Source organism: Marmota monax, unplaced genomic scaffold, assembly GCF_021218885.2.
Source record: "Marmota monax isolate L192 unplaced genomic scaffold, Marmota_monax_Labrador192_F-V1.1 WCK01_AAM20220418_F8-fsc00020, whole genome shotgun sequence".
NCBI lineage: Eukaryota > Metazoa > Chordata > Mammalia > Rodentia > Sciuridae > Marmota > Marmota monax.
Window position 1 is genome coordinate 21,452,929 of NW_026692912.1, and position 13,245 is coordinate 21,466,173.

At 54.3% G+C, this 13,245-nt stretch overlaps 1 protein-coding gene and 1 long non-coding RNA gene across 3 annotated transcripts in view; one reads left to right on the forward strand and one right to left on the reverse strand.

The window, feature by feature from the left end:
* Window positions 1-3,481, reverse strand: part of LOC124097232 (uncharacterized) — a 14,052-nt gene extending 10,571 nt beyond the window's left edge. The window contains exon 1 of the long non-coding RNA XR_006853160.2: window positions 3,197-3,481. This is a non-coding gene — a long non-coding RNA (uncharacterized LOC124097232). The remainder of the gene's footprint in view (window positions 1-3,196) is intronic.
* On the forward strand, window positions 3,461-12,532 carry Dolpp1 (dolichyldiphosphatase 1). 2 transcript variants are annotated; one of them, XM_046451583.2, is made up of 8 exons: window positions 3,461-3,572; window positions 7,068-7,168; window positions 7,371-7,455; window positions 7,554-7,653; window positions 7,865-7,963; window positions 8,461-8,589; window positions 9,202-9,291; window positions 11,154-12,532. In XM_046451583.2, exons 1-8 carry the CDS (start codon window positions 3,497-3,499, stop codon window positions 11,188-11,190), a joined length of 717 nt encoding a protein of 238 aa, XP_046307539.1. In that variant the 5' UTR covers window positions 3,461-3,496; the 3' UTR covers window positions 11,191-12,532. The 2 variants fall into 2 exon arrangements, with proteins under 2 accessions (XP_046307539.1, XP_046307540.1); XM_046451584.2 differs by lacking the exon at window positions 3,461-3,572 and adding an exon at window positions 3,888-4,024.
* Window positions 12,533-13,245: the final 713 nt, after the last annotated feature.

Here is a 13,245-nt window from a genome sequence, read left to right on the forward strand (position 1 = left end):
CGCCGAAAACTAAAAAATAAATATTAAAAAATTAAAAAAAAAAAAGATCCTGCAGGACACAGCACTAAGTCTTTGGCCCAGCAAACAGTGGCAGGAATTACAACATAAGGGACTTCCAGGTTGGACACAGGGGGACAGGACAGCTGAGGACTCCCACCATGTGTTTATGGGCCTCCTGTGTGCTAGGTGCTGCTCTAGGCACTGCTCAGGTGTGGTATGTGCAGCAGCCACCTGCTCACCTTGGCTTTTTTCCTGAGACAGGGTCTCCTCACGTTGCTAGGCTGGCCCTGAACTTCTGAGCTGAGTGACCCTCCTGCCTTAGCCTCTGGTGCTGGGACCATGGGTGTTTGCTGCTGGGGTGGGCTCTCTGTTCTGGTTTTTGAGACAACTTAAAGTACTTAAGTCAGTAAATGTCCCAAACCCAGGGAGCTTGCAGCCTGGGGATAAGCCTGACCATTTCTGTCTCGAGACTAGGCCCTGCAGTGTGTGGAAGCCCAAGCCTTGCCTTCCAGAAGCTTTTTGTATGTGTGTTTGTGTGTTGGGGGGTATTGGGGATTGAACCCAGGGGTGCTCTACCACTGAGCCACACCCCCAGCCCTTTTTATTTTTTGAGACAAGGTCTTGCTGTGTTTTCCAGGCTGACTTCAGCCTTGTGATCCTCCTGCCTCAACCTCCTGAGTAGCTGGGATGATGGGTGAGCGCCATTGTGCCCAGCTTCCCAGAAGCTATTCTAAGAGACAGGCCATAGATGGCTCCTCTGGGAGTGTCTTTTTTTTTTTTAAGAGAGAATTTTAATATTTATCTTTTTAGTTTTTGGCGGACACAACATCTTTGTTTGTATGTGGTGCTGAGGATCGAACCCGGGCCACATGCATGCCAGGCGAGCGCGCTACTGCTTGAGCCACATCCCCAGCCCTAGGGAGTGTCTTGACAGTTGACATGGTTGCTCCTATTTGAGACTCCTAGTCTCTCTAACTGCGTCTTCAGGACCCAGAAGTTCTGCAACCTCCTCAGAATGGAAGTTTCATGAGGGCAGATGTCCTTGACACTCATGATGGCACTGACGAGGAGCTCAAATATTCCTGAAACAATGCTGGGTGGTGCATGCCTCTAAGACCAATGACTCCAAAAGCTGAGTCTGGAGGAACAAAAGTTCCAGGCCAGCCTTGGCAACTTACTGAGACCCTGTCTCAAAATAAAAAGGGCTGGGGATGTGGCTCAGTGGTTAAGTGCCCCTGGGTTCAATCCAGGGGGTGAGTGCAAAACCTAGACATACCGTGTATGGTATATGGCGTTAGAAGTCCCCTTTGTCCTCAGCACCAACAATGCCCTCAGTGCCATGGATGGCCAGACCCCTGCTGACCTCTTCCCTGCAGAGCTTCCCTGTCCCTCTTGTCTCTGTCACCCACCACTGCAGCCTCAGGACACCTGCCGTGTTGTTTCCTCTGCCAGGAAACCCACCTTGCAAAACTCCCACTCCTTTTGTAGTCCCCCATCCTTATCACCTCCTCAGGAACACTCCCTGGTGGGAGAGAATCTGGGGTCTGAGAATCCTGCTTCTCTAGGCCTGTTTGGGAAAGGCACTGCAGCCCAGACCCATGATAGCTGCCATGTCCCAGGGAACTATTCTGGGAAGCTCAGGACCCACTCCTCACACCTCCTGCTTCTCAGAGACTAATAATGGCAGTGTCTGAGGCAGCTGGGGGCAGGTGACCAGATGACTGCAAGAGCAGCCGACCCAGAAAGGCCCACTGGGCTGGGGAGGTAGGGAAGCTGAGCACAACTGAGCTGGGACAGGGGCTTCCTGGGCCCTTGGTTTTTGTCTTCTTATTGTCCACTTGGGAGGTCCTGGTTTTGGCTGGCAGGCAGGCAGGCTGGCAGAGTCAGCCATTCTGATCAGTGTGATTCCTGTTGAGTCTCTCTCCACCTCACAGGCACTGATGTCATTTATCAGGCACTTGTTCTGGGTCTGGCCTGAGACAGGTTCAGGGATGTACCGGACTCTGTCCACATGTTGCCCAGGGCTTCTCTGATGTTTGCCGCCACCTGTCATCCCAGTTACTCAGGAGGCTGAGGCAGGAGGATTGCAAGTTGAAGACCAGCCCGGGCAATTTATTGAGACCCTGTCTCAAAATAAAAAGGGCTGAGAATGTAGCTCAATGGTAGAATGTTCCTGAGTTAATCCCCAGTACTCCCCTAAACACACACACACACACACACACAAACAAAAAAAGTGCAGAGGCTAAGACTCCAACCTGGACCTTCTGGGTCAACCCAGGAGGTCTTAGTGAGACCCAAGAATCCATGTTTTCTACAAGCTGAGTTTGGCCCAGATTGTCAGAGAACCACTGCTCACTTGCAGAGACAGAAAAGGAAGCAATTAACAATCCTGTGTTGTGAGGGCTGAGGTAGAAAAGGGGATGCAACCACAGAAGTCCAGTGGAGGCCCCTCACTTGGCCACAGAAACCTTTACGTGTGAACAGACACTTGAGTCAGACTAGGCCAGGCAAAGTAGGGCAAGAGATGTGCATTCCAGGCAGAGGCACTGCATAAGCCAAGGTAAGGAGACAAGAGCACCTTACCTGACCTGTAATTCATCTAGCTGGAGAGGGGTTCAGAGGGTGAGGTGGGTGGGGACGTATGGAGGTTTACTTAAGAATGTTTTGGGAAAACTGAGGGGTAGGTGGAAAACATGCTTCCAAGATGCCTCATTAAGTAGTATCAATATGGCTGAACCAATAAATCCTTGTTAAATGAGTGGAAGAAGGAAGGCGTCCTTAACCTCAATTAGGCTTCCGTTCTGTAAAGCGTTTAGGGTACCTAAACGTGTGTGCCCCCGCCCCAGGAGTTCCCTCTCTAACCCACGAGCTCTTTAACAAAAAAGCCCTCTGCTTCGTTGGACTCGTCCTTCCGTTGATCAGTAAAGGACAAAGAAAAATAAATGCCAGAGTCTTTGGTCTCAGTTTACTTATAATTAAAAGCGGATAGGACCCAGTGGTGCTGAGGTTTCCTCTTTGCTTCGAGCACGCGCTCTTACCGGCGCGCAGGTCCCGCCGACCGCAGAGGTACTTCGGTACCGGGAAACTTTCCTCCAGAGCAAATCCCAGCCGAACCAAAGCTCCCACCAAAGCTCAACACGCCCCCCAAGCTAGCGCCTGATTGGCCCATCCTACCCACATTGTGAGCCATGCTTACCTTCTGATTGGCTGGCCTGCTCCCTGCTCTGGGTTGGAACTCTCCTTCTTCCTAATTGGTCAGGCAACTACTTGCGCTGATCCTGGATTGGGTGCCGGCTGGGACGGCTCGCAGGCTCCTAGGGGCCAGCTCTCTGATTCGCCGCTCGGGTCAGCCTCACGGCCTGTACGCTGAATGGCTGCGCCAATACCTGTATCGGTCTCCGATTGGGTGCGTGGCGCCTTCCCGGCGTGATAGGTCAGGACCACCGCCCCCCTGGCTCCCCATTGGCTGCTTGGCGAAGCCCGGTCTCCGGGTAAGATGGCAGCGGACGGACAGTGCTCGCTCCCCGCTTCATGGCGGCCGGTGACTCTCACCCACGTCGAATATCCTGCAGGTAAAAGGCGGCCCCGAGGCCCCCCTCCCGGGCCCGGCCCCGAGGCCCTGGGCGCTCCGGCCCGCGTGGGCCCGCGGAGGGGGCGCGGAGGCACCGGGGTGGGAACTGTCAAATAGTGAGCCTTGGAGGGGCTCGGCCGGCGCGCGCGCCGCGCAGGCGCAGTGGGGCAGCGATGAGCTGGGCGAAATTGTGTGCCTCTTGATCGCGCACTCTGCGGCTGCGCGCCTGGGGCGATCCCCCAGGGTCCCGCGGCTCCGGTGGGCTGAAATGGGACTGGGGTCTATGTGAGGCGGAGAAGGATCACTGGCCTTTGTTCCCCGCCTTCCCCGAAGCCAGAGAGGCCGCACTCCCTCCTCGGAGTGCGGGGAGTGCCTGTTTCTTTGGGATAGCGCTTTGGACTGGCTGTAAGAGAAAGAGCTCCCTGTTGCAGGGAGTGTGCAAGCCGAGGCCAGGTTTGTGAGTTCTTGTGGAGTCACGCCCTGAGCAGCGCTCACTGGGGGCACCGGGCGAGGAGGCAGTCAGCCAGCCCCTGGGATCCTGACTTTTATGCAGCTTCGCAGTCCACACACTTCTAGGAGGGCAGGGCTTTCCAGTTGAGAGGTCCATTAGCGACCGTTCCGTAGGCAGTCTAGTAGATACACTGCAGAGCTTGGGTCTTGGGGTCAGACGTATCCGGGCTCCAATTCAGGCTGAGGCCTTGAGCAAGTACCTATCCCCACCCTAACCCGACCCTGCCACTTCATCCCTGAAGTGGCACTAAGCTCAGTGCCTCTCTTCTGTAATGATGTGTGAATCAAACGAAGGCAGGCATGAGTAGTGCAGGGCACAGTGCCTACCACAGGGTAAACAACCCCTAAATACCTGCAGCTGATGTTACCTGTTTCACAGGTAGGATGTTTATGTGGTGGGTGAGGCTGGGGACCCCTCACTGAGCCCTAGTTTGCTCAAAAAGGGCCTGCTGTTACTGCTTTCTTGGGCAGGGACATGAGAACCTGGTCCTGCAGAGGACCTCGGGGCTGGATGCCAGAGAACTTTGGTTGTTCTGGGCTATACTAGGGGTGGGGCCGTGCTGCCAGGTGCATTTTCCTATCTGCCTGCCTGCCCACCATTCGATTATTGATTTAGCCAGTATCCACTGAGCACCTCCCAAGTGCTAGGCCCTGGGCAGTTCTGGGTTTAGATTGATGAACAGTCCTGGTTGATAGGTCCCTACATTCCTGTTCTTTGGAAGGAGGTCTCTGAGCAGGGAAGGGTCTTGACCAAGCATCTTCTTGACATCCCCTCCCTGGCCTCAGAGTAGCTTCTCAGAGAGCTTCAGTCTTACAAGGGAGAAGCAACTTGGCAGTGTATACACAGGCTGTGATAAGGGACCTGGCTGTGCCTGCAAGGTCTAATCCCCTGTAGATGCTTCTGGAATCCTTTGCTCTCCTCTGTGCCACTGCCTACACTGAACTTGCTTCCTTCATCTTTCACCTCACATAGTTTTTAGGCATGGTGAAGTGGCGGGCAGGGGAGTAGTGGAGTATAGAAAGACTGACCCTCCTTTCATGGGGCCCGAAATGTAGGGGGAGACACACACTAGGCCAGTAGCTACATGAACTAGCAGATCATGAGCTGTGTCCCAATTACAGATTCTCTGTCCAGACTGAGAGCTATGCAATGGTAGGGTCTTGTCTTTTTTTGCCACTGTGGTGTATTCACTTATGTTTGTTGAGTTCACTCCGGCAGCATCCCAGATGGGGACTGTAGTGTGTACGAAGTCCAGAAGTAGGACAGAGCACAGTTCTTCAGGGAACTAGAGTGCTGTCCCTGGAACTGGAGCAGAAGGTGGAAGGGAAGCAGGCCAGGACTGCCTGAGGGGAACGTATCCCAAAGGCAGTGGGAGCCATGGAGGAACTTAGATCAGAGAGTGGAGAGACCAGAATTCCTGGCAGCACGTACAGGAAGGTCCCAGGGTAGTTCTGGCTCTAGGGCAGGCGGATGAGATGGCTGAAGGTATGCGGCACCAGCTACTTACTGCTCTGTCCTCACAGCTCAGTACCAGGGCATCAGCCAGGTAGCAGAGAGACCCAGAATCTCAGAGCTAAGAGGGGATGGATGGGGAAGCAGAGGCCCAGAAAAGGGAAAGGACTCACTCAGCATTGCCCAGTGGGGCTCAGACAACAGAAGCACTTGAACCTAGACTGCTGCTCTGTTCTCTCAGACCAGCTCTAAGCCAGATCCCTGGGTAAGTTCAGGGAAGGCCCGATGAGGCACCCATCTTTTCAGGTTTGGAACTCATACTCAGCCCTCTGTGGGCACCTTTCCTGCTGCTTGGGGCCAGCCCAGTGTTGTGGACCGCTTCCCGCTCTGAGTTCTCCCAGCCTCTGTGTGACCCCCATGTGGAAGTGTCCTGGGTGCCAGGAACCAAGTTGGTGTCTCTCGGGCCCCATCACATCCTGTCTACACCATTGGAGGGGGTAGGTACTAATACCTGCACCTCCTGGGAGAGTACTGAGACTCAGGCAGGGGTAATCCTTGCCTGAGTTCTGTGGGCAGCATGTCCTGGCACAAGGACTGAGCCATTCCTCTAACCCCAGATCGCCATGGCCACCTTGTCTCAAACAGCAGAAGTAGCTTTTGGGCTCAGCCTTGCCTTTGGCCTCAGTGTCTCTATGGGCCAGTGGTCTTCATGCCACCTCCCTCCAGGCTTGTCAGGAGTTTAAAACCCTGGTAGTCAGTAGGTCACAATTTCTTGCTGATGGAGAAGCAGTGAGAAACTGTTACCTGCCACAGGCAGCCACTGTCCCAGCTTGGCTGCATTGGCGCTTTAGTGTGGACTCAAGTCTGTGTGAGTCCAGAGACCATCAGCCTTCCCAGCGGCCCAGGGCTTGGCTGGGGCAGCAGAGGTGTGGTGCTGTGCCATTGGGCTGCCCTCCATGCAGGGACCTGCCTCTGGTGTCAGACCAAGCAGGCTTCAGATCTCTGCTCTGGCAGAGTGATGGGTGTGGCATGTGGACCAGGTTGGATCCTTGGATTTCTAAGTCCCTCACTTCTGTGTGTGTGTGATTTGTGGGAGTGACTTTGGGCAGGTCCATAACTCCTTCTGGTACTCAGAATGGGGACAGTGAAGGCACCTGCATTAAGATCATGCTGTGTGGGGCTGGGGATGTGGCTCAAGCGGTAGCGCGCTCGCCTGGCATGCGTGCGGCCCGGGTTCGATCCTCAGCACCACATACAAACAAAGATGTTGTGTCCGCCGATAACTAAAAAAAAAAAAAAATAAATATTAAAAAAAAAAAAAAAAGATCATGCTGTGTGATTTTTGGTGGTTAGGACTAGACCTTTCTTGTTATACCTGCTTTACTAGGTTGGCGTGGTCGGTTGGTCTACTGGGCATCTTCACTGCCTCGCCCTGGGCGCCAGGTCCTGTTGGGACCTCCTTGCTGGCTCAGGCCCTACTTGGGTTGTAGGGACTGGCTCCTGTTCCCATGCCTGCTTCTCTGTCTCCCACAGGTGATCTCTCTGGCCACCTCCTTGCCTACCTGAGCCTCAGCCCTGTTTTTGTCATTGTCGGCTTTGTGACCCTCATCATATTCAAGCGGGAGCTACACACGGTGAGTCTGTCCCCTCAGCTCCACACCCTGCTCTGCTCTGCCGTCCCCTCCATGCTGCTGCGTGTCTTGCGGTGCAGAGTTCTTTGCTGGTCTAGGCTGTTCACTTGTTGGCCTGGGAGGTCAGTCAGAAGCCACAGTCTTTGCGGCTGGGCTATGGCCAGCAGGTACACAGGCTCAGCTGACTGACATCTTCCCCTGGCAGATCTCATTCCTCGGGGGCCTGGCACTGAACGAAGGGGTCAACTGGCTGATCAAACACGTCATCCAGGAACCACGGCCCTGTGGAGGTAGGGCCCGGGCTGCAAGGGCCTGTGGTTCCCCAGGTTGGGGTGTTGCCAGGAGGCCTGCGTCCTCCTGTGATGCCCTGGTCTCCTTTCTCCCCCAGGCCCCCACACAGCTGTGGGCACGAAGTACGGGATGCCCTCCAGCCATTCGCAGTTTATGTGGTTCTTCTCCGTCTATTCCTTCTTATTCCTGTATTTAAGGTGAGCTTCTGTCCCAGTGGGTGTGACCCTAAAATGGCCCAGGATGGGCTGTGCTGGGGACTTACTGCTAGCCCTTCAGATACCCCTAGGGGTGGAAAGAGCTGCAGCTGAGGCAGAAGGTTCCAGGAGCGTGTGGATGGGGCCAGGGGCTATTTGGAAGGCCTGGACCACAGACTGCGGGCTGAGGCTGGCTGATGGTCTGTTTTCCCAGAATGCACCAGACGAACAACGCCAGGTTCCTGGACTTGCTGTGGAGGCACGTGCTGTCCCTGGGGCTCCTCACTGCGGCCTTCCTGGTCTCCTACAGCAGGTATGAGGCAGGAGGAGCCCTGCCCTGCACTGCCCACTTGGGATCCTGCTAGACCTCATTGTGGGTCCCCTCCCAGGTCTTGTAGGGAAGGTCTGGGAAAGGGCCCCACACCTCAGGTTTTAAAGGGACAGGGTTCCAGTTGCTCCTTCTAGCCCATTGATGGAGCCTAAGATTCTGGGGATATCCCTGTGTGTCAGCCATTTGTTCCTGGGGGAGCCTCTTACAGACAGACTCAGTTTAAGGGCTGGATGGGAGGGAGGCAGATCCCAGCTGAGCAACCTGGTCACTTCTAGAGATAGGGAGCAGCCATTGGGCTCCAGTGCCCTGCCCCCCTTTGGAAGGTGGGCTGAGGCATGTTCCTGGGAGCTTGTCCTACCTGCGTGTGACACCATGTGTGCATACAAGGTCCCTGGGAAACTGACCGTGTTGACCACAGGAGATTGTGTAAGCCTGTCCCTGTCTGGCTCTCATGAACTTCCCTTCTGGCCTTGGCCCAGGGTCTACCTGCTGTACCACACCTGGAGCCAGGTGCTCTATGGGGGCATTGCTGGAAGCCTCATGGCCATCGCCTGGTTCGTCTTCACCCAGGAGGTCCTCACCCCGCTGTTCCCCAGGATAGCAGCCTGGTAACTGCCTCCTGTCCCTCCACCTTCCTGGCCTGTGGCACCTGTCCACTCCCACAGGTGTGGCCATCAATGGGAAGTCTCCAGCAACCTGAGTCCAGCCTCATCTCCCTGGGAGAGCCCAGTACCCAGCCACTTGCCTAGCTTCCACCTCCCCTAGGTCTTGCTGCAGGGTCTTATGGGGCCTCCCCACATCCAGAAGCCAGAGTACCATCCTCTGTCCTTGCCTAGGCTCTGAGGGACTTAGAAAACAGTCGGAGTCATACAAAGTGGTGCACACCTATAATACCGCGACTCAGAAGGCTGAGGCAGGAGGATCAAAAGTTCAGGGCCAACATTGGCAACTTACCTTGACACCCTGTCTCAAAGTAAAATCAAAAGAGCAAGGGGATAGAGTTCAGTGGTGGAGTGCACCTGCGGTTTAATCCTCAGTACTGCCAAAAGAAAAGGAAGAGGGAGGGCGGGGTGGGCCAGAGTCCTGCTGGGTTGTGAGTACTGTGGCTCTGTAGAAGTGGGGGAGGGTGCAGCACCAGCCCCAGGATCTGGTGGGGCATCTGGCTTGGTGGGAGGCTCATGCGCTGACACAGCTGTGGCTTTCTGGGTCTGTCTCTCCAGGCCTGTCTCTGAGTTCTTCCTAATCCGGGACACGAGCCTCATTCCCAATGTACTCTGGTTTGAGTACACGGTAACCCGGGCAGAAGCCAGGTAAGTTAAGGGGCCAGAAGTTACTTCTGTCCCCATATTTGGAGGGCTTCATTAAAGCCTGGAACTTGCCTACTTTTCTTTCATTGCTTTATTGAATTCTCCTGTGATCCTCATTTTGCAGATGAGAAAGTAAGCTCAGAGGAAAGGGAAATCACTTGCCTGACATCTTTCAGAAAGTCTGTGAGGGAGCTGGGCAGTGAACTTTTGTCCCAGAGCCCTTGCACTTAACATCTGCAGCCAAAAACAGGAGAGCTTGTCCACTGAGATCTCAGGGGTCCTGGGCGTGGGGTCCTGGGCGTGGCCCTCCAAGCTATTTATTGAGATGCTTCCTGGTGGCCAGGTCAGCGGGCACACCCAGTTAGGGCAGCCTTCAGGTGCAGAGCATGTCGGGGCAGTGCTGGGCTTTGGATGCTCCTGACTCACACTCTTCCACTCAGCTCACCCCAGATCTTGGGTGGGATGTCTACTGGCTCCTCTCACGGTTCAGAGAGGAGCTGAAGCAGGCTGGGCTCCAGAGGATGTTTTCCAAAGAGGAGTGAGAGGAACGAAGAGGTGGGGCAGGGAGGGGTGTCCCAGCAGCTAGGAAATGTGTTTAGTATATTAAGGTCCAAATTATCCTAACAAGCTTAACTGTAAAGCCTCAGCTCCAAGAGACAAGGGGATTTAAAGGAGTTAGGGCTGGGCAATCCCATTAACAGCAGAAAGGCCCCAGCCACCCTTGCTGTGCTCTTACCTGGCTCCCAGAGTGGTGCTGCCTTGCCCGTCCTGGCTGGCTGGCTGGCTGCCACCTGCCTTCATTTGCCTGTCCTCCACATGGACCTGCTCTGTGCCAGGCTGTGAGGTTGGGTGCAGTGAGCCAGGGTTCCACCCTGGGGGCACTCACAGCTGCAGGGAGATGTGTGGAATGAAGAGCCTGTCCGTGAGGTGAGGTCCGTGCCAGGGAGCCAGACCCAGAGGTTTGAGGGTTTGCAACAGGAACTTAACCTGCTGCGTGACCGCCCAGGACCGCCTCCTAGGAGAAGGAACAGTGGTCCTGTTAGGGCCAGAAGTGGGGGCTCTCAGCAGAGGGAGCAGCATACACAAAGCTTCTGAGGCAGAAAAGTTTGCTGAGGTGCTCAGCAGAGAGGCAGATGTCATAGGAGCCCAGGGAACAGGAAAGGCTGGGGCCACGTCGTATTGTGCCTCGTGGGCCATGGTTAGGTTTGTGGATTTTAACCTGGGTCCTAGATGAGCCCTGTTCTTCTTGAGCCTCAGTCAGCTGCTTTAGAAAATAGGGGCAATTCCCTGCTTTGATTAAGTTCCTGAGCTCATATGGATATAGGCACATTCCCAACCAGGATGTCAGCAGTTCCAAACTCTGCAGTCTGCTTTGCTTACATATTTCCAGATATAGGGCTGCTTTTTTTTTTTTTTTTTTTTTGGTGGTGATGGTGTTGGGATTGAACCCAGGGCCTTGTACATGTGAGGCAAGCACTCTACCAACTAAGCTATAACCCCAGTCCTGAGCTGCTGCTTTGTAATTCCATTTTGGTGATAACTGAACTGCTTGGGCTGACCTGTATGTAAGGGGAGTGCTCCATGATTAATTGGAATCAGCCAGGTCCCTCTTGTCCAGGTCTCTGCCCTGCCCATCTCCTGGCCCTCTTCCTGGGCTCCAAAGTTGAGGAGGTATCATGATACAGTCCAGCAGAGACTGACCCTGTCCATGTTCCAGCCCCAGGGCAGGGGCTCTGATTGGTACAGCTTGGGTAGTCACTGCAGCTGCTGTATGGGCATTTGTCCATTTCATTGGAACTTTGAGTGGGGAGGGGATACCACTGAACACCAGGTGTCCCCACATCTGACCCTATCCTATTTTTCAGGAACAGACAGCGCAAGCTGGGGACGAAACTGCAGTGACTGGTGGGTAGGGCTGGGTCCAGCCTCCAGATCTGGCCTGCATGATGCCTTGCAGGATGGACAGAATGACTGACAGAGGGCTGAAGCAGAGACCTCTACAGACCTGAGTCACCAAGTGGAGCCTTTTTTTTTTTTTTTCTTATTTTAATTTTAATGGACAAGGTGGACCAAAGGGCTGAGCCAGCCCCTCAACTAGGACCCTGGAAGGCCTGCTGCCTGGGGGCCAAATGGCCAGAGACATTTACTCTGCTGCTGCCAGCCCCCAGCTGGGCAGAAGGTGCCCCTGACGTGGCACCAGGGTGTGGGGAAGGGGATGAGGGCTTGCATCTCTAGTCTTGGGCCAGAGATTCCAGGGGACGTGAAAAGTGCACACTATTTATTTTTTGATTTTTTGTCAAAGGCAGATGGGAGTTTGGAGATGGGACCTAGAGAGTCCACGTTGCAGTGGTTGTCCTGAGTACAGAGGGGCCCAGGCCTTTTGCTCTGAGCCAGGGGCAGACTGCCTCTTCCTGGACCTGAGGGGCTGGGGGCCAGGAGAAGGGAGTGTCCCCTGTGCCCTCCCTGCCACCATTGCCATTCCAGAACCTCGTCAGTGTTTCGTTTGGGGGCAGGGCCCAGAGCAAGCACGCGTCTGGCGGCTGCTATCATTGTGTTCTTCCGTATCAACCTGACACCACAAGGGCTTTCTCTGGTCTCCTGTTCCCAAGATGACAAAGGAGCCTGCACGTAAAGCTGTTTACAGCTCCGTGTCTGCCACCCAGCACCAGTCAGTCTTCATCCCTCGAACAAAGGAACCAGGAGCCACGACAAGAGGAGTCTGGCAGCCAGTGCCTGATCCCCTGCCCTTCTCTATATGCTCTGAAGATGTCCTTGTCCTTCCCACCTCACCCAGCAGGCGGGGAAATCTGTCCAGGTGTGAGCTCACAGATCCCCATATGCCCAGCTTGGACGAGGGCTCTTCCTAGGGACCATCTCTTGAGTCACTCTGCAACACTCATGGAGGAGAGGCTTCCAGACTCCCAGAAGTTTCCAGAGCTGACCCAGGCCCCTGAGGACCTGTGTTTCCCCCCACCCTTTTCTCAGTGGAGGGTCCTAATCTGCTGCTGAAGCACAAGTTTTCGGTGCTTTCTTTATTCATTTGTTAAAGGCAGTGTCCAAAGCCATTCCAGATGCCAGGACCAGGGCTGGTTTCTAGGGAGGTAGGTCAGTCCCCATGTTTCCCTCCCCTTCCCTTAGTATTTTTATTTTTTACTTTTTGCCTGAGACAAGCCAAGTGTAAGGTGGTTTAAGAAAAATCAACAAAATTGTTTACTATTGTTTTAAAATAAAATCTTAAACTATGGCGGCTTGAGCATGTGACAGCTTATGTGAGGCGGCTGGGGGTGGCTGTGGTGACATGTGACCCTTAGGACAAGGAAATCATAAGCATCTTGAGATAACTAGTCCCTCCACTAATGCTGGACAGGGAGCCAGGGGCCTCACAGGTGCCAGGTGAGTGCCTCACCCGGGCGCTGCACCCTAGGCCCCAAGGCAGGGGTTTGAAGGCCTTTGCATTTCCCACCAGGGCCTTCCAACCTCTGGCTCCATCCTCTCTGTGGTCCCACATCCTGCCTAAGCTGCAGCTCTCAGCCTTGGGGACCATCAGTTTCTCAGTCTTATTCTCCCTTCCTGCCTCATGCTGGCTGGCTCTGGCCTGCTCTCAGCAAGTTGGGTTCCATCTTCATGGGGCAGCTTGTAAGACTGGGGAACAGGGCCTGCCTTTCCTAAGGCAAGAGGAACGTCTCCTCCACTTCTTTCATTCCAAATTTCTGGGTGCATGGATGGATGAAAATCTTGCTTTTGCAGAAGTAACTGCACACTGAACTGGGTATTTTTTTTTTTTTTTTTTTTTAATTTTGGCTGTAGATGCACACATACCTTTTATTTTTATATGGTGCTGAGGATCGAGCCCATTGCCTCACACATGCCAGGCAAGTGCTCTACCTCTAAGCCACAACTCCAGCCCCTGAACTAGGTTTTTAAAGGCCTAATAAGAGAGGGACCCAAGGATGGCCC

Excerpts from the sequence above, each read along its gene's own strand:
- Dolpp1 (XM_046451583.2), top strand. The coding sequence starts at position 3,497 with ATGGCAGCGGACGGACAGTGCTCGCTCCCCGCTTCATGGCGGCCGGTG. Across the intron at positions 8,590-9,201 it reads TTCCCCAGGATAGCAGCCTG|GCCTGTCTCTGAGTTCTTCC; the intron begins GTAACTGCCTCC and ends CTGTCTCTCCAG. Across the intron at positions 9,292-11,153 it reads GTAACCCGGGCAGAAGCCAG|GAACAGACAGCGCAAGCTGG; the intron begins GTAAGTTAAGGG and ends CCTATTTTTCAG.